The sequence below is a fragment of the Onychostruthus taczanowskii genome, unplaced genomic scaffold, assembly GCF_017590055.1.
Source record: "Onychostruthus taczanowskii isolate IOZ18803 unplaced genomic scaffold, ASM1759005v1 scaffold19, whole genome shotgun sequence".
In the NCBI taxonomy this organism is placed as follows: Eukaryota; Metazoa; Chordata; class Aves; order Passeriformes; family Passeridae; genus Onychostruthus; species Onychostruthus taczanowskii.
In genome coordinates this window covers 10,877,906-10,894,930 of record NW_024499128.1, presented here as the reverse complement: position 1 = coordinate 10,894,930, position 17,025 = coordinate 10,877,906, and the positions used below count along the sequence as shown (strand labels likewise).

At 56.0% G+C, this 17,025-nt stretch overlaps 2 protein-coding genes across 2 annotated transcripts; one reads left to right on the top strand and one right to left on the bottom strand.

Annotated features, from left to right (window-relative positions):
- Positions 1-6: 6 nt before the first annotated feature.
- PDAP1 (PDGFA associated protein 1) lies at positions 7-8,466 on the top strand. The gene is made up of 6 exons (XM_041401901.1): positions 7-46; positions 2,927-3,018; positions 5,355-5,462; positions 5,830-5,951; positions 6,848-6,999; positions 7,618-8,466. The coding sequence occupies exons 1-6, from the start codon at positions 37-39 to the stop codon at positions 7,674-7,676; spliced, it is 543 nt and encodes a 180-aa protein (XP_041257835.1). The 5' UTR covers positions 7-36; the 3' UTR covers positions 7,677-8,466.
- Positions 8,467-9,714: 1,248 nt separating this feature from the next.
- Positions 9,715-16,673, bottom strand: ARPC1B (actin related protein 2/3 complex subunit 1B). Its single transcript, XM_041401654.1, has 10 exons — positions 16,459-16,673; positions 14,039-14,112; positions 13,223-13,327; positions 12,382-12,604; positions 11,970-12,077; positions 11,479-11,685; positions 10,887-10,962; positions 10,608-10,804; positions 10,120-10,210; positions 9,715-10,004 (listed from the first exon to the last, which is right to left on the bottom strand). Exons 2-10 carry the CDS (start codon positions 14,100-14,102, stop codon positions 9,966-9,968), a joined length of 1,110 nt encoding a protein of 369 aa, XP_041257588.1. The 5' UTR covers positions 14,103-14,112; positions 16,459-16,673; the 3' UTR covers positions 9,715-9,965.
- Positions 16,674-17,025: the final 352 nt, after the last annotated feature.

The following is a 17,025-nucleotide window of genomic DNA, read 5'->3' as shown; positions in this document are numbered from 1 at the left end:
CGCTCGGGCCGGGGGGGCCGCGCCGCCATCGCCGCGATGCCGAAAGGTGGTGGGGACCGGGCCGGGCCGCGCCGGGCGTCCCCCCGCGGGGAGCGGTGGCGGGGGGGACACGGGGCACGGAGAGGAGGGGGCTGAGGGGGTGTGTGGGCCGCCCCGCCAGGGCTCGTGTTCGCCCCCGGCTGTGGAGATGCCGCGGCGGCTCGGTTCTCCCGCTGTCCCGGCCTCGGGGGAGCCTGTGCGGGTCCCTTTCCCCCTCACCGGCGGCGGGCGCCGTCCCCGCGGCTGTGTTTGTGCTCGGGGGAGGGGGTCTCGGGTTTCCTTTCCCCCCGTTCCCGGCGGCTCCGGGGCTGCCTCGCCCGCTCCCCGCCCCCGAGAGGCGCCGCGTTCCCCCCGCCCTTCACGGAGCCGGGCCCGTTCTGAGCCCCCGGGGGTGCCCGCGCCTCCCGCCGCCCCGGGCTGGGCTCCATGTGCTCCCGGCGGAGCGGGAACCGCGGCCGCTTCCCTGGGACGGGCTCCCGGAGCCGCGGGGAGGGGGTCCCGGGGGGGCTCCCTTCGGTGCGGCCGCGGCCTGGGTGTTGCGGGGCGGGCAGGGACTCGCTCCGGCCGTGCTTCAGGAGCGGGGCTGAGGCACGGCCGGGCTGTCACGGCTCGCCGGGATCCACCCAGAACCTTCTCCACGCGCTCGGCCTGCAGGGCCGGCTCCTGCCCGCAGTTTGCTCCATTTCATCGGCTTTTCCCAGCCTTTAGCGCCAGACTCATTCCTCGCTTAGGTTTTATTGAACCGCTTCGTTTTGGGTCCGTTTGCGCAGATAGGGCTGGAGCTTTCACGTGGTTTTTGTGAAGGCAAAGAACCGTGGTGGGTTATAACCCCATTTTTCATGTTTAAATGCCTGTAAGTCAGGATTTCCTGCTCTGTAGTTCGTTGTACAGGTTTCAGTGTTTGATTCGAGCCTTTTGCTTTTTGGAAGAAGAGGGGCTTTGATAGTTTTCCCCCCAAGTCACTGGGAGTTGTTGGATTGGTGGCAGAAGAGTGGGTTTTGGCACTCACTGTTTACTATAAAAGGGAGGGGTATAAACAAGCTACTAATAAATTTTTTACAGAATTATTTCCAATTAATTTCTTATTCCCCCCCCCCCTCAATACTTTGATTTTAAAAATAAGAGATTCCATCTGTATCATCCCATTCTCTTTCATCTAAATTCCTTAATTAGGCTGTTCAAAGCTGAAGACAAATGTGTTTGAACATGGGCCTGCCTGGGCACCACTGGGCTTTGCTGCAGGTGAAATCTGCAGGTTTTAAAAGTGCTTCACAGAGGTGGAAAAGAAGCATTATCCCTGTTTTCAGATGAGGAAACTGAGGCACAGAGCTGGTCAGTGGCAGGTGTTGGACCAGCTCCCTGTGTCTGACGTGGGGTTTGATCTCCCTGTGGGAGCAGAGCCCCATCCCTAAACTCTGCTGAGCTCTCGTGGGCTTCACTCTTCCATTTGCTTCTTTTTAGGCTTTTAATGTAAAATACTTTCTCTTCAGTTGCTTCTCCCCCTTATCACCAGTGTTTATTTGCAGTAGTGAGCAGTTTGTGTTCCTTGGTGCTGAGCCCAGTGCGGAGTTCTGGCCCAGCTGGGTGAGGAGCCCTGGCCAGGCTGGGAGCACAGTTTGGGTATTTGGGGCTTGGTGTGCCACAGATGTCACTGCTGTTCCATTTGGGTGATGTGTCCCCAGGAGCATTCATTCCCATGGCAGATCTCCTTCCAGAGTGTCAGTGTTCCCACGTGGGATGGCTGGGAGCAGACAAACAGAAAACGCCTGTCTGCCTGCACCAAAGCTTCTGGTTGTGCTTGGGGTTTGAGAGCCCTTGAGCTTCCCCAGCTGAATCCAGGGACAAGAATTTGGTCTCTGCACTTCCCTGTCTTTTGGAAAAATACCTCAGGAGTTTCTGTAAAGCTTCACAGTGAGGTTTTGGGACAGAACTAAGGCATTGTGAGAGTTTGTCTGTGCTGAGCCAGGGGAATTGGTCAGAAAATGTTGGATCTCTAAGACTCCAGACAGAGAGCAGAGCTCCCATGGATCCCACGCAGTGCCAGGGAGGGAGAGATGATCCCTCATCCCTCCCCATCACTGTAAGGTTCCCATTGTCCTTGTCAGGTGAAGTGGGGAGGATGAGACAGATCCAGTGTTTCCTGCTCCTTCCATGGCTCTTCAGCACTGCTGCAGAGGCAGAGAGCTGCCTTGCTTTTTGTTGTTTGCTTTTTGCCACTCTCCCTCACTCAGGGCTGGATTGGCTCTATCCATCTTCCTTTCCATTTCTTTGGGCTGGAAGAACATAACCAGAGCAGTGGCTTGAGGGGAGCATTAATGGCTTCAGCAGTTCATTAATCAACAGAATTTGGAACTTGGGGCAGTGCCAGCCACAGTGACTCCCCTTCTTTTTCCTAGAGCTTGTTTTTATTTTTCCCAATAAAGCAGTAAAACTGGAGGCTCCTTTTAGTACTTCTTCAGCTCCCATTGTAATTCCCAAAGCTTTTGTCCAATTAGCTTCCTATTTTTTCCTGGCACAGTGGGAGTGGTTAAGAAGCCAAGCTTGTTGGAATGTTGGTTGTAACCACAGGAACACACTGTGATTCCTCCTGTGCAGGAAACTGGGATCTGCTGTGGGACTGAGCATCCCTTGCCAGCCTGGGAAGGGAATTGGAGAGGCCACAAGCACAGGCAGGGAAGGGTGACATCAATAATCCCAGTTCTCTGTGTCTCACCTTAAAATCTTGGAGCATCTCACCAAGTTCACTGGGGGGCTTTGTTTAGGGTCTGTCAGAGGAGCTATTTTGGTTTGTCCTATCCACACCTAAAATCCAGAGAGTGCTGCAGGAGGAGCAGACCTTTCTGGAAGTTACCACTAAACCATTTGTTATTTTTATTATTTTGTGCAGGTAGAAAAGGAGGCCACAAAGGCCGAGCAAGGCAGTACACAAGTCCTGAGGAGATTGATGCCCAGCTCCAAGCAGAAAAGCAAAAGGCAAGGGTATGTGTTTGCTCCTTTGTCTGTTTTCTGTCCTAATTCCTGCCTTATCACTGCTCAGGAGCAATGGCAGCTTAGCCAAGTGCTGCAGATCATTCCAGCAGTGATCACAGTGTGGATCCCAAATATCTCCAGCTGGGGACACTCCAGGGTGTCAGCCAGTCTGGTTCCTGAGGCCTGGGAGCACCCAGGGCAGCACTGGAAGGTTAAAGGACAGGGAGCTGATTACACAGCAGCTCTGGAGATCTCTTCTCTCCATATTTCATCATTTCAGTCTCCAGTGTCAGCTCATTTTTTATTCATGTTCTGCAGCTTGGCTTTGGAGAGCAAGGACCACATCTTGACATGTTACTGTATATTGTAAACCATTTGTTATTTTTATTATTTTGTGCAGGTAGAAAAGGAGGCCACAAAGGCCGAGCAAGGCAGTACACAAGTCCTGAGGAGATTGATGCCCAGCTCCAAGCAGAAAAGCAAAAGGCAAGGGTATGTGTTTGCTCCTTTGTCTGTTTTCTGTCCTAATTCCTGCCTTATCACTGCTCAGGAGCAATGGCAGCTTAGCCAAGTGCTGCAGATCATTCTGCAGTGATCACAGTGTGGATCCCAAGTATCTCCAGCTGGGGACACTCCAGGGTGTCAGCCAGTCTGGTTCCTGAGGCCTGGGAGCACCCAGGGCAGCACTGGAAGGTTAAAGGACAGGGAGCTGATTACACAGCAGCTCTGGAGATCTCTTCTCTCCATATTTCATCATTTCAGTCTCCAGTGTCAGCTCATTTTTTATTCATGTTCTGCAGCTTGGCTTTGGAGAGCAAGGACCACATCTTGACATGTTACTGTATATTGAAATTATTGTATTTGACATGTTACTGTGTATTGAAATGATTGTATTTGCCCTCTTCCTATTGTAGATTTATGGACCAAACTCCTTTGACTTCTTCCTGGACACAAGATTTTCTTGTTTGACTCTACTTTGTAGGGAGAGATAAGAGTTTTCTGGTGTGGGGTCTCTTTTGGGTGTGTTTCTGTGCCCCAGCATTGGACTGTAACAGCTCCCCCCACTTCCCCCATGACCTGACTGCTGTCATGAAAGCCTTGGCTGCATCTTGGGGCTCTTGCTCTCTTTATTCCCAGCTTATCACAGCTCTGGTGACACTGATATTTTTCTGTGACTTTCTGAAAGTGCTGCCTCAGCCCAAATGCACAGTTCCAGCTGAGGCCTCACAGCACTGACCACAGGAGGATAATTACACCCCATGTAGGAAATCCTGGTGAATACCTCTGAGATGACTCTCAAGCAGTTCTGGGCCATAGTGTTGAGTCCTTTTTAATGTTTTGCCCAGCTGGAACTCGAGATGATTGTTTGGTTTGCTGCTTAGCCACATATTCCAGCTTTGTGTAGGATTTCTTCTTCCAAACTGTAACTCCTCTTGGTTAGTTTTTGATTCCACCTTCTTGGTTTCATGCCATATTTCCAAATTCTGAAACCACATATGAGTCTCATCCTGTTTTCCAAAATAATTCCAACTCCTACCAGTGTGATGTCATTCACAAACTGTGTGTTTGTACTCTGCTTCCATGTTGTTAATGAAAATACTGACTGGAAGTGGAACAGAGAAGCAGGACCCACTTGAAATGTGTGTCTTGTTTCACAGCAAACCAGAGAACTGCTCTTTGAGAAGGATTTATTTTTTGTGATAATCCATATCACATAGTGATGGTTACATCTAACACTGATATATTAAGGAAAGCTTAAAAAAACCCTACAATTAACAAAATCACTCCTCTTACTGTTCCTTGCTCATCCACTTTGCTGGTTGCTTGATGAGAGGTGTTGGTAGTGTAAAACAAGCTGTTCACACCCATGCTGGTTCTTTTATGATTCAGAAATAATTCCCAGGTTCTGACTGGTGGAAGCTGTGCTAAAAAGGCTGTAATTCCTTGGATGATAATGTTCAGGTTGATTGTTGTCAATTTTCTCCTCTAGGTGTTTTTATTTATCCACAGGATAAGCTCTAAGCTGCATCCATGTAGTTTCCAGTCTCTGAGGTAGTGTGCACTGGAAACCCAGGCCAAAATTCTTCTGGAGAACTTTCATTTGGGGAAAGTAAAGTGCCACTGGTGTCCTTCACAGTCATTTTCCTGTTAGAGGGAGCAGCAGAGTTGTTTGAAGGTGATGCTGTTGCTGAGGAGGAGCCCTCATTCTGTGACAGCCACACCCCCTTGGTGGCACAAAGCCACATCAGGAGCACCAGTGCTCAGAGCTGTCTCATCCCTCCAAAATCTCATTTAGGAGCTGGGTTTGGGGTTTTTAGTGACATACATTTCCTCTGATTTTGTAGGAAGAGGAGGAGCAAGAAGAAGGAGGGGAAGGAGCAACAGGGGACCCTAAAAAGGAGAAGAAATCTTTAGATTCAGATGAGAGTGATGAAGATGATGAGGATTATCAGGTACTGCATTGTCAGGGCACTTGATGCACCTAACACTTGGGCTGGGGGGGAGATGCACACTCTGGATTCTTGAGCAGAGATACTTAGAGTGCATTTTTTATAGAACTGCTTTTAGAAGCCAAAAAATGCTCACGTGACAGCATTTTTCCCTCAGAATGAGAACTTGTGAACATTTACAAATGAAATACAAAGGCAACAAGATTTTTAAAAAGGCTGAAGGTGCCTTGATTCATGAATGGTTTTACTGGCTTGTAGTAAAATGTTGCCTTGTGCTTTTGGGGTGCTTTGCAGTGTGTTTGGGGATCTCTGGTTCCACCAGAGCTGGGTGTGAGAGCTGCTCAAGCTCCCTCTTGTTCTTGACCTGCAGCAAAAGCGCAAAGGAGTGGAGGGGTTGATAGACATAGAGAACCCCAACCGTGTCATTCAGACAACCAAAAAAGTCACTCAGCTGGACCTGGATGGACCCAAGGAGCTCTCACGACGAGAGAGGTGAGTGTTCCCTGCTCACCCTGGAATTTCACCCTGGAATTTGATGCAGGGATTTGTTTCCCCTGCTCTGTGTCAGTGTTTCAGGGGGGCCCTTAAAAGTGTGTTGCTGCCTAAAGCAGGCACTGAGCAGCAGCAAACTGGGCTCACTGTGCTTCAAAACGTGGTTCCTTAGAAACTTCAGAGTTGTCTGTTCTCTGGGAGCAGCTGTGGCCATCCTGGAGCCAGGCAGCCTGCCCTGGTGCTCTGAGAGAAAGGGATTTAGGCCATTCCTTTCCTAAGGTTTTATGCCAAAAATCAGACCTAACAGAAACCCTGAAATCATACTGTTGTGAAAGAGATTTAGGCCATTCATTTCCTGAAGTTTTATGCCAAAAATCAGAATAGAAATCCATTAACTAGAGGTCACTTTGGATCCACTTTAGTCTAGCTGCAGAAGGTGCTGTAGTGACAGGTAGCATTTTCCCAGATTCCAGATATTATGGTGTAATTTTTATCTGGGCAGATTAATTACCTGGAAACCAAAGTTTAATCTTCTAGTTTCATTTAGCAATGGTGAGGTTTGGAAGGGAAGGTTTAATCTTTTTTATTTGGGATAGATTGCTTCAGCAGGACACCTTTGAGGGTAAGGCAGGGAAAAACAAGTCACAGTTCTTGTGATGTGGGGCTAGTTCATTTGACCTCCTTGTGTGTCCATGTCCTTACTTAGCTGAAGGAAGGCAGAAATAATCTCTCACCACCTCACCCCTGTTCAAGCCCTGCAAATAGACAGAACCTGTGCTTGAAAACTGGTGAAGGACCCCCAGTTTTGGGGTTTTTCCTGGTTGGAAACCCCTGCTCTGCCTGTTCCTGTGGGCTTGCCTGGATACTCTGGTGACTGTTGTGTTTCTTTTGGGCAGAGAGGAAATAGAGAAGCAAAAGGCAAAAGAAAGATACATGAAAATGCACCTAGCTGGGAAAACAGAGCAAGCCAAGGCAGACCTTGCCCGATTAGCCATCATTCGGAAGCAAAGGGAAGAAGCTGCCAGGAAGAAAGAAGAAGAAAGAAAAGGTTAGAGAATAATTAATCATTTTCTCCTAGCTCTCCATGCCATGGTTGCATGGCACACATCCCTCCTGTGGCCTGTGTGGTGCTGCTGGGTGTCATCAGCTCCCCTCAGCAAAGCCAGGCTCAGCTGTTTCCCTCTCATAAAGTTCTTGCTTTATAAACAAGAACTTGGGCACCAGAGCAGGGAGAGAGAGAAGGGAATTGCCCTTGATATCCATCTTGTCCCCTGCCTCTCGGGCAATGCTGGCTCCAGTTTGGGGGTTTAGCAGGCTCCTTGTGCTGGGTGATTTGTCTGCTTTGCATGTGGGGATCTGAACTGCCCAGGGAGTTCCAGCACTCCTGGAGGAGTCCTCCCTGGGAGGCAAGAACCAGCATTCTGAACACAGCTCCTTGGTGGCTTCCACAGAGAAATTTGGGCATCAGGGTGATTTGTGGACACCTGGAGAGAGGCAGGGATAGAAGGGAACATCAAGAGGAGCTGTGCCTCTGAAAAGTTGGTGGGAAGGGTGGGATTTTTTCCATTACCCAGCTGGCAGGATTCTGATCCCTGGGGCTGCCACAACTCCCCCAGTCCCTGATGTGCACCATGAAATGATGGAACTCTGTTGTTCTTCTCCCCAGCAAAAGACGAAGCGGCCATGGCAGGTAAAAGACTGCAGTCACTATCCCTTAACAAGTAAGCACAGGCCATGCAAGAGGAGGAAGCACCAGGGAACTGTGCCTGGTCCTGCCAGGAGCTCTGCCTTCCATCGCTGCCACGCAGGGCATCCTGCAGCATTGACCTCACCTCCACCTCCAAGAGACACTGACGATGTGTTTGTCCTCATCCTGGCACAGATTTCCATTTGGGGTTAGGGGCAGCTGCTCTCTGCAGTGCAGAGCTGTGCTGGACAGCAATTCCCTGTAACAGTTTGGAAACATGAATGTTTTTGCTGTTTTTAGGATCAAGAACTCGTAGACGGTGGGAGGGGGGCAGGGTGGGAGGGAGCTGTGTGGGAGGGGAGGTGCTTCAAATACTAGATTGCAAGAAAATAGATTGTGGGGTCGTTTTGGGGTGGGGCATGGGGTGGGGAACTGACTTGGTATGAAATCCCAAAGGATAATGTATCTGAGGAATCCAGTTGGCAAAGAGCCCATCAAATTTTGCTGCAGGGCGTTGCAGTATAAGCTGGGAGCCTGACTTCATGGACATCTGGAGTGCCGTTCCTTCCTGGATTCATCCCTCCTTTCTTGCAGCCAGTCTCCCCTTTTCCCTCCTCTTCATTTTCTTTTTCTTCTCCTTATTAGGGATAGTGCCAGTTTTTAACCACATCATCCTTTGTTTAAAGGAGAAAAACAAACAACATTTATTGTGTCAGATCCAGATGGGAAAAAAAAAAAAAAACAAAAAGCAAAAAAAAAACTTGATCAAGTTTAAAAACCACCAAGAGAACTTGTATATTTGGCTGATTAAACTGTAAGTTATCAGAACTGCTGTGGCCTGGTGTGTGTGTGAAGGGCACAGCTGGGGGGTCCTGGAGGAGGCACAGCTGCACTTGGGGGCTCCTGGTTGTGGTGTGGAGTTTGGCTCTGGGTTCAGGAGCTCTGTCAGCACACACAGCCCGAGGGAAAAAGCTTTTCCTGCTGGTTCTGATGGATGTCTTGCACAATCTGTTTACCACGGTGCAGGAAACAATTACCCTCAGGCCACTGTCTGGCCTGGTCCCCTGTCAGAGGGGCAGTCACTGCACTGTCACCTCCTCTTGATGTCTCTGGAGGGGAGAAGCTGCAGCCTGCTGTGCCCCGGGGGTCTGGGGTCTGTTCAGGGACACCACTGCTCCCCAGACTTCCCAAAGGCTGGACAGCCAGCCCCAGGGCTTGGAGCACTGGACGTCACTGGGAGAGGGGTTGCAGCTGTGGAGATGAAGGGTGACAAACGGGATTTGTTCCGTGTCACCCTGGCCGTGCCTGGATGCAGGGACTGGGGCACAAGGGTGTGACACAGGACTGTGCCCCAGGGAATGTCACCATGAGCTGCTGGCTCAAACCACAGCTCAGCTCAAGCCAAGATTTGGGAGAGGAAATGCTCTCAGGGAGATGAGAAGTGCTGGCAGGAGAGGTGCCTGTGCTGTCAGCTCCAGGAGGGAGGAGCTGATGAGGGACAGCCTGGCATGGGATGTTTGGGTGATCCTTGGAGCACAGGGAGGTGGATGGGGCAGGATGGGGAGTTTTTGGGCTGATGCTGGGATGGAGCAGGGCAGGAGCCACAGGGGAGAGGGTTGAGGGTTGTGAACACATGGAAATGGGTGGGAAAATCTCCAAGTAACAACTCCCACTTACTGAGGGCTGGAGCAGAACTCAAATGTCACTGTCCCTCTGGCAGCCAGTGCTCCCTTCCCAAGCCATGGGAAGGTGCAGGATTAGCTGGGCAGCCCAAGGTCTCTGAGCTGGCTCCAGGTTTGGGAATTGCCCACCTGACCAGGGAACTCAGGGAATGGGAAACCTGTGCTTCCTGGCCACTTCCCTCCTCTGCCCTCCATTTTCCCTAACCCCAATCCTGGTTTGAAATGGTGCTAAAGCAGGGAACAGAAAAGTGACATTCCCTTTATCCCCACAATCCCAATTCCCATTCAGCACTGGTGGCAGAAAGGATGTGACCACCCGTGGCACAGCACTGTGCTCTGCCCTGATCACACCTGTGTTTCCACTGAACTTGTTCTAAAAACGTGCAAAAAAACTCCATTTTGATTTATTCAGGAAAATCCTTTATTTGCTGTTTCTCCAAGCAATGTATGACCAGCATCGGGAAGGATGGTAACAAAAATAGTAAGAAAAATGGTTTTTATTGTCTAGAAACAGCCACCAGGGCTGGCTGGCAGCGGGGACAGGCACTGGTGGCATTGTGGCACGGGGTGGGGGTGGCAGAGGGCAGCAGGCAGGGGCAGAGCAGGGGCAGCTGGAAGCCAGGATGCCCTTCCCGGGTGGATCCTTCATTTGATCTTGAGATCCTTCAGCGCCGACTCCAGGCTCTGGAGTGAAACAGGAGGGTACAGAAACTGGAGGTGGCTGGGAGCTGGAAGAGGGGAACTAGGAGTGGTTCAGGGCTGGTACTCCCAGCCTGGGGGGTCCATGGGGATTCCTTACCTTGACGTCCCAGATGCTCATGCCCCCATCCATCCCTGTGGTACAGAACTGGGAGCACTTGTCCTTCCCACCAGTCAGCACCGAGATCTGGCTGTGGGTGCAAAGAGGGAGCAGCAATCAGTCCCAGGGCTGAGCCCTTAGGGTGGGAATGGGGCTGGAGCCCTTCACCTCCCCCACCAGTGCAGGAAGGCACTGGGAATAGACAGGGATGCTCCAAGGATGCTCCAGGACCACACCAGCTTTGGGACTAGACTAGACTAGACCTCTCTTATCTCCCCTTCCCACATGCAAGGATTTTCCCCTGGGAAACTCGGGGATATCCAGGGCTGTCACAGCTCCTGGTGCTGGAGCCTCTCCCTCCCACTTGCAGGGATGCCCAGGGACATTCTGGGGATATCCAAGGATGCTCCAGGGCTGGACAGCAGCACAGCCAGGGGATGCTCAGGGATCATCAACCCCGAGGTGCCCCCAAGCCTGCCCAGCCCCACCTGATGCTGTTCTTGTGCAGGGTGTCCAGGGTGGCGTTGGCCGTGTCCGAGCTCGCTTTCTTGTCCAGGTTCTGGAAGCGCTCGCGGGCGGTGAGGCCGCGCTGGGAGCTCTGCTTGGGGACATCCAGCTTCCCCCCGAAGCTCAGGGCGCCCTGGCTCTCCTCGTAGGTGAACAGCATCGGGCAGCAGTCGTGGCCCTGGGGGACAAACCTGCCCTGCTCAGCGCCCCCCGGCCGGCTCCAGCCGCAGCTCCCAGCCCGTGTCCCTGCCCGGACTCACCGCGGCCACCAGGCTGTTCTCGGTGATGAAGGTGACAGCCAGCAGGGGCAGCGTCTCGGTGCACAGGGAGGCAACGCTGCGAGGTGTGAAACACGAGCTGAGCTTCGGCCTCAGTGCTGAGACTGGCACAGCTCATCACACAAGGGGAGACACCACCTCTTCCACCCGTGGTGATCTGGGGATGTTCCAGGGGCGTCCCAGGTCCTGGGGCTGAGCCCTCCGTGTGCCACACCCAGGTACAGGGATGCTCAGGGATACCCAGGGATGGTCACAGATACTCCAGGGATGCTCAGGGATACCCAGGGCTGCTCCAGGGCTGTTCCCAGCTCCTGAGGCTGAACCCCTCTACCTCCCCCACCCAAGTAGATGCTCAGGGGATACTCATAAATGCCCAGGGGTGTTCTAGGGCTAACCCAGCTCCTGAGGCTGAACCCTTCCATCTCCCCCACCCACGTGCAGGGACGCTCTGGGATTGCTCTTGGCCCAACCCAGCCCAGATACCTCCATCCCCGTGTTGGTCTGGGGGTCAACCCCGCTGCCACCCCCAGCACAGCCTCCCCCAGTCCCCCCTCCTGTCCCCAGCCCTGCTTACGCCATCTTCTTGCCAGCGTCGGCGAGGCACAGGGTGCTGTCATGGCTCACCCAGGCCACCCTGGAGCCACTGGCCGAGAAGCAGATGCTGTGCACCCACCCACAGCTGCTGCTCGACTCGAACATCAGCTCCCCAAAGGGCATCTTGGAGCCCCAGGGCGTGGGGCTGGGCCGCTCCTCCACCTCCTTGATGTAGGCTGAGAAGATCCTGGGAGGGGGAGAGCCTTGCATGTGTCCCTGGATGCAGGGCCTGTGCCACCCTCATCCCTGCCCCTTGCCTCAATTGTGTGACTCAGTTTCCCTGGCAGAGGCTGTGGGGTGTCCCCCTACCTCCCATGGGTGCTGTACCCCTGGGATGGTCCCCAGACTGCTCTGCATCTCCCCTGTGCTCCATTCCATGCTCCAAACAGCACCTGGGGTGAAGCCTGCCCCCAGCTCATCCTTGGGGTTCCCCTGCATGAGGCCCCCAGTCACTCAGCCCCTGCTCCTCACCTGCACTTGAAGTCACAGGAGCCAGCGGCCAGGAGGACGTTGTTGGGGTGCCAGTCCAGGCTAAGCACCGTCGAGCGGATGGGCTTCTTGATGTGCTTGCAAACCCACCTGTGTGGAGAGGGGGTGGCAGCAGAGGGGCAGCATCACCACCTCCAGAGCCCCCCTGGGATTTTGGGGAGCTGGCTGATGCTGCTCAGGGCTCCAAGTGCCCTAGGAGCTGCCCTGGGCCACTGTCCTGCAGTAGCAGCTTGGGCACAGGGAGTCCATCCCTCCATTTCCCCAACTGTCTCTATCTCCAGCTCCTCCAGTCTCTCATGTCCCAATCCATCCATCCATCCATCCATCCATCCATCCATCCATCCATCCATCCCCCCTCTCTTTCCCCTCAGGACAGACCCACTCAGAGCCTCACCAGTCGTTCTCCTGCTCGAAGTAGCAGATGGAGATGAGGCGGGAGCCGCTGCCCACGGCAAATTTGTTCTCCTTGGGGGACCACTTGACGCAGCGGGCGGCGCGGTTGATGCGCAGGATGACCAGGGTGGGCTTCCACACGTTGCCCTTGAGGGTCCACACGTAGGCGTTGCGGTCGGTCCCGCACGTCACCAGCCGGTTGCTCTCGGGGGCCCAGTCGATGCCTGGAAGGCAGAGGGGGATGATGGTGGCCCACGGTGGCCCAGGGAGCCTCAGGAATGGGAATGGTGGCACTCACAGCTGGGGGATGTCTGAAGGCGTGGTTGTTCTGGGTGGTCTCTGCTCTACAGCTCCTCTTTGCCCCACACCATCCCTCCCACCTCAAAGCATTCCATGTCAACCCATCCCACCCCATCTCTCTCATCCATCCAGCCCCATCCCTTCCCATGCCTCCCACACCATTCCATTCCATCCCAACCCTATACATCCATCATCCATCCATCCATCCATCCATCCATCCATCCATCCATCCATCCATCCATCTCACATTCCACCCTAACCCATCCCTTCCCATCCATCCCACATCACCCCACTCCATCTCACCCATCCATCTATATCCCTTCCCATCCCTCCCTCCCTCCCTCCTTCGCTCCACCTCATCCCTCTCCATCTCTCCCATCCCACTCCTGGCTGCCTTCAGCTGGACACAACCTGCTCCTCTCTCCCCCACCCCTGCAGAACCCCCATCCACTGGGTCCAGTGCCACGAGCAGGGCTGGGAGCAGCTCTGGGACAGGCCCAGCCACCAGCCATGTCCCTGTCCCTCTGCCAGCCAGGACTGACCTGTCACCTGCCCGTTGTGCTCCTTCAGCTCGTGGACTTTGCTCCACTTGGCCCCGTCCTTGTGGTAGATGTGAACCTCGTGGTTGTTGGGGCACAGGGCGATCTCTGGGGGTGACAGTAGCCAGGACAAAGCCCTTCCCTTCCTGGGCTCCAGGTCCCCACTGAGCCCCAGCTGCCTGAGGGGGTCCCACCAAGCCCCCAGCCCCATGCACTGCCCTGATGCTGCAAATTGTCCCTCTGGGAAGGGAGAACCCACAGCCCACAGCCCAGGGTCATCCCTTCCCTACAGTGCGGCCCCATGGGGCTGGGGGGATGAGACAGGACAGGCTGGGAGAGGATGGGATGGAACAGGACGGCTGGGGGTGCACAGCTCCCAAACCCAGCCCCAATTTGGGTGCACAGCTCCCAAATCCAGCCCCAATTTGGGTGCACAGCTCCCAAATCCAGCCCCATCCCGCCCCGCCCGCCCGGCGCTCCGGCGCAGCAGAGAAAGCCCTTTTTGTTCTCCCTGATCCCCCGGGCCGCGCTCGGGAAATGCCATCGCCCGTGAATCACCCGGCTCTGCCCCGTCCCTCCCTCCCCTGCCGGTGCCTCGGGGCCGGAGCTGCGCTGGCACCCCCGTGCCAGGCTCTGTCCCGGCACCGGGACACACCGGGATGAGCTGTCCCAGCCCCCAGACCTGCCCGTGGCAGGATCTGCTTCCCCAAACCCAAACCCAGCCCAGCCCAGCCCCGGAGCATCGCCCCCCACGGGGGTTTGAGCCAGGACAGTGCCCTGGATGTCCCGGGAATGTCGGGGTGCCCCAGGCGTACTCACGGGTGCGGTCCTTGTTCCAGGCGTGGCAGCTGATGGGCTCCAGCAGGAAGCTGTGGTAGGCCATGGCTCACGGGCTGGGCACAGGGAGAGACCCCCAGGCTGTCAGGACAGGCTGCTGCAGCCACAGGGATGAGATCCCAGCCCCAGAGAATGATCCTTCCCACTGGGATCAGCCCTGTGTTGCAGCCCATGTCTCTCTGCCGGGGAGAGGGTTTTCCTGAGGATTTCCAAGCTCAGAAAGTGTCCATTTCCAGGAATTTCTAAGCCCTGCTGTCATCCTGCTCCTCCTGGCTGGAGCTGGCTGGACACGCAGGGACCCTGCTACCAGCAGCCCCATGTGCATTCCTGGGGTCCCACCATGGGCAGCACCTCCTCTCTCCACCCCAACAGGGCCAGAGCCACTCCACACCTTCCCAGATCCACTCCTCCTTCCACACCTCTCGTTTAGGGAGAGCCAAAGCCCCGTGGAGGCATTTCCATCCCATCAGTGCTCAGCCCTCAGGACTGATCCCTGCTCCTGGCTGAACTCCAGCCATTCCTGCCGGTCCCCAGCTGCCATGGGATGGAGCAGGTTGCCCCAAAGGTCCCTCCAGGAGTCACAGGAGAGGGAAGGGCTCTGAGCAGCATCACAGCTCCTTGGCCATCCACCCAGGGAGCGCAGGGATGGAGGGAAACACCTCGCCAGGGTGTGGCCGAGGACAGGAATTACTCACAGCCTGCTCTCAGCTATTTTGGGAACTCCCTGAACACGTCCCGTTTTCTTTGGCAGCTAAAAACATTACAGGGGAAGGGAAAAAAGTCCCTCTTAGCAAAGCTCCATCCCTGGGCTGGGGAAAAGAAAATCTGAGGAGCTCCATCAGCTGCCTTCTGCATGTGGAGAAATTCCAGGGCTGATGCAGGACAGCCCCTGGCCGAGGACAGGGGCATGGATGAGGAGGCAGCTGCCCTATGCACAGCCCTGGGATGCACAGGGTGTCCCACGGAGGGTACAAAGCTGCTGCCACCACGGGCCTCGCCCTCGAGCCCTGAGGATGGAGCAGCACCACGAGGGATGGACAAACCCATCAGCAACAGGCACATTGCAAGAGATCAGGAGAGGGGAAAATGAGTGTAAAAGGGATTTGGCTAAAATGGGCACCTGGCCCGAAGTGCTCCCGGGAGGAGGGATGGGAGGCAGGACACACCGAGGCTCGTTCTGACTTTGACACTAAGAAAACACCAATACTTCTTCTTTTTCCAGGTGGTTTGGGAGCTCAGAGGCACAAACCCTCCTCGCTGGGTCCCTGCTGCTCCCTCGCTGAGTGCCACCCGAGGGGACGAGCTCAGCCGCCGTGCCAGACACGGGAAGGAGTGCGGGCTGCGAGGGCCCTCCCTGCAGCGGGGAGTTTGGTGTTTTTATTTCCCCACGGCCCCTTTAGAGCCATTTCCCCGCTGGCTGAGGCCTGCCCCGCCCTGCAGTGACCCACGGGGGCTCGGCCGCCCCTTCCCCAGCTGGAAGAGCATCAGAGGAGCTGTGGATACATCCCTCCCTTCCCCCCAACCCGGGGGCTCTTGAGGGAGGAAAATGGGAATTTTCCGAAGGCCAGACAGGGCGGGATTGGGAGCTGGAACAGCTCCGTTATCTCCCCGGCCAGTCCAAGCAGTTCGGAAACATCCTCGGAGGCGATAACCAAACCTTGGCAGAGCCGGGCGCCGGGGGCTCCTCCCAGTCCCGGGAGGAAGCCGCACACCAGAGGAGCTGGAATTTGGGTTTTTACGAGCCTGGCGGGGTGGCGGGAGGAGGGTTTGTACCCAATGAGGATCCTGCTGGGAGCTGGGACCCCCTGACACTCTCCCCGGACACTGTGGTGGATCCCTGCACCACCAAGACCCCAACAGCGACCCCCGGAGCCCCTCTGCGCCCCGGGCAGCTGGAGGTGTCACCCCCCTGCTCCTGCCAGCCAGGCTGGGGACACCCGTCCCCAGAGCCCAGTGCTGGTGGGGTACCCCATGAGCCCTGAGGGGACACCCCCTGTCCCAGGGCAAGGAGGGTGTGGCTCTGACCCTCCTCTTCCTCACAGCGGGAAAGCGCGAAGCAGCCGATTCCCGAGGAGGGGAGGCAGATCGCGGCAGGTTCGTCTCTGTCGGCACCAACCCCGAGGGGACCCCCACGGGAGGACTCTTTCCACCCCCCCAGAGCTGTCAGACCGCCGGCAAGAGAAAAAAGCGTCAAATTTGCTGACAAAGCTGAGAAAAAAAACCCCAAAACATCCGAAAGGCAGCGACAGCGATACTCGCAGGGGGCAAGGGGCCGCCTGCACCCCCCTGACCCCAGCCCGGGGGGACCCCCGAGCCCGGGGCAGGGCGTGAGCGAGGAGCGGTGACAGCCACAGCCCCACGGGACAGCCCCGGCTCCTGCGGGTGGCAGAGCCCGTCCTTACCTTGCTGGGCAGGGCGGGCTGGGCTCGGTTCCTGGGCGGCGGGGCTCGTTCATGGACTCTGGGCAGTCGACACGAACGGAGCCCGGAGCGAGCGGCGGGAGCTGTGCCTGCCCCGCCGAGGCAGCCCGACTTCCCTTTTCCTCTCCGAGAAATGCAACCACTTCCTTACGTGGGCGTTGGGGGAGCGCAGAGCACTCTGCGGCCGCCCTGCCCCTGTGCCTGGGGCCGGCCCGCTCCGCCACCGCCGCACACGGACGGGGCCCCGGCCCCGGGATGCTCCCGGCCGCTCGCTGGGACGTGGGCAGCTCGCCCTGGGTGCTCCAGGGAAGGATCGAGCCAGGAGAACAGAAGGGAAGGATCCCCTCCGGCTCGCTGTGGCGGCGGGTGTTGCTCACCCCGGGCCCCCGATGCGTTTCGGAGGGATGGGGACGCCCCGATGCCTGTGCTTGCCCCCAGCCGGGAACAGCCGTGCCTGGAGCCCGCCCGGGGCGAGGCGCCCGGCGGCATCGCCTCCCACGGCCGGGGAGAGCCGCGGGACCCCGCGGGGCCGCGATCCGGCACCCTCGG

Coding starts and splice junctions, on each gene's coding strand:
- ARPC1B (XM_041401654.1), bottom strand. CDS start 14,102: ATGGCCTACCACAGCTTCCTGCTGGAGCCCATCAGCTGCCACGCCTGG. Junction 11,686..11,969: donor TCCTGTGACTTCAAGTGCAG/GTGAGGAGCAGG, acceptor TCCCCCTCCCAG/GATCTTCTCAGCCTACATCA. Junction 10,211..10,607: donor CTGCACAAGAACAGCATCAG/GTGGGGCTGGGC, acceptor TTGCACCCACAG/CCAGATCTCGGTGCTGACTG.
- PDAP1 (XM_041401901.1), top strand. Junction 3,019..5,354: donor CAGAAAAGCAAAAGGCAAGG/GTATGTGTTTGC, acceptor CTGATTTTGTAG/GAAGAGGAGGAGCAAGAAGA. Junction 5,952..6,847: donor GAGCTCTCACGACGAGAGAG/GTGAGTGTTCCC, acceptor TCTTTTGGGCAG/AGAGGAAATAGAGAAGCAAA.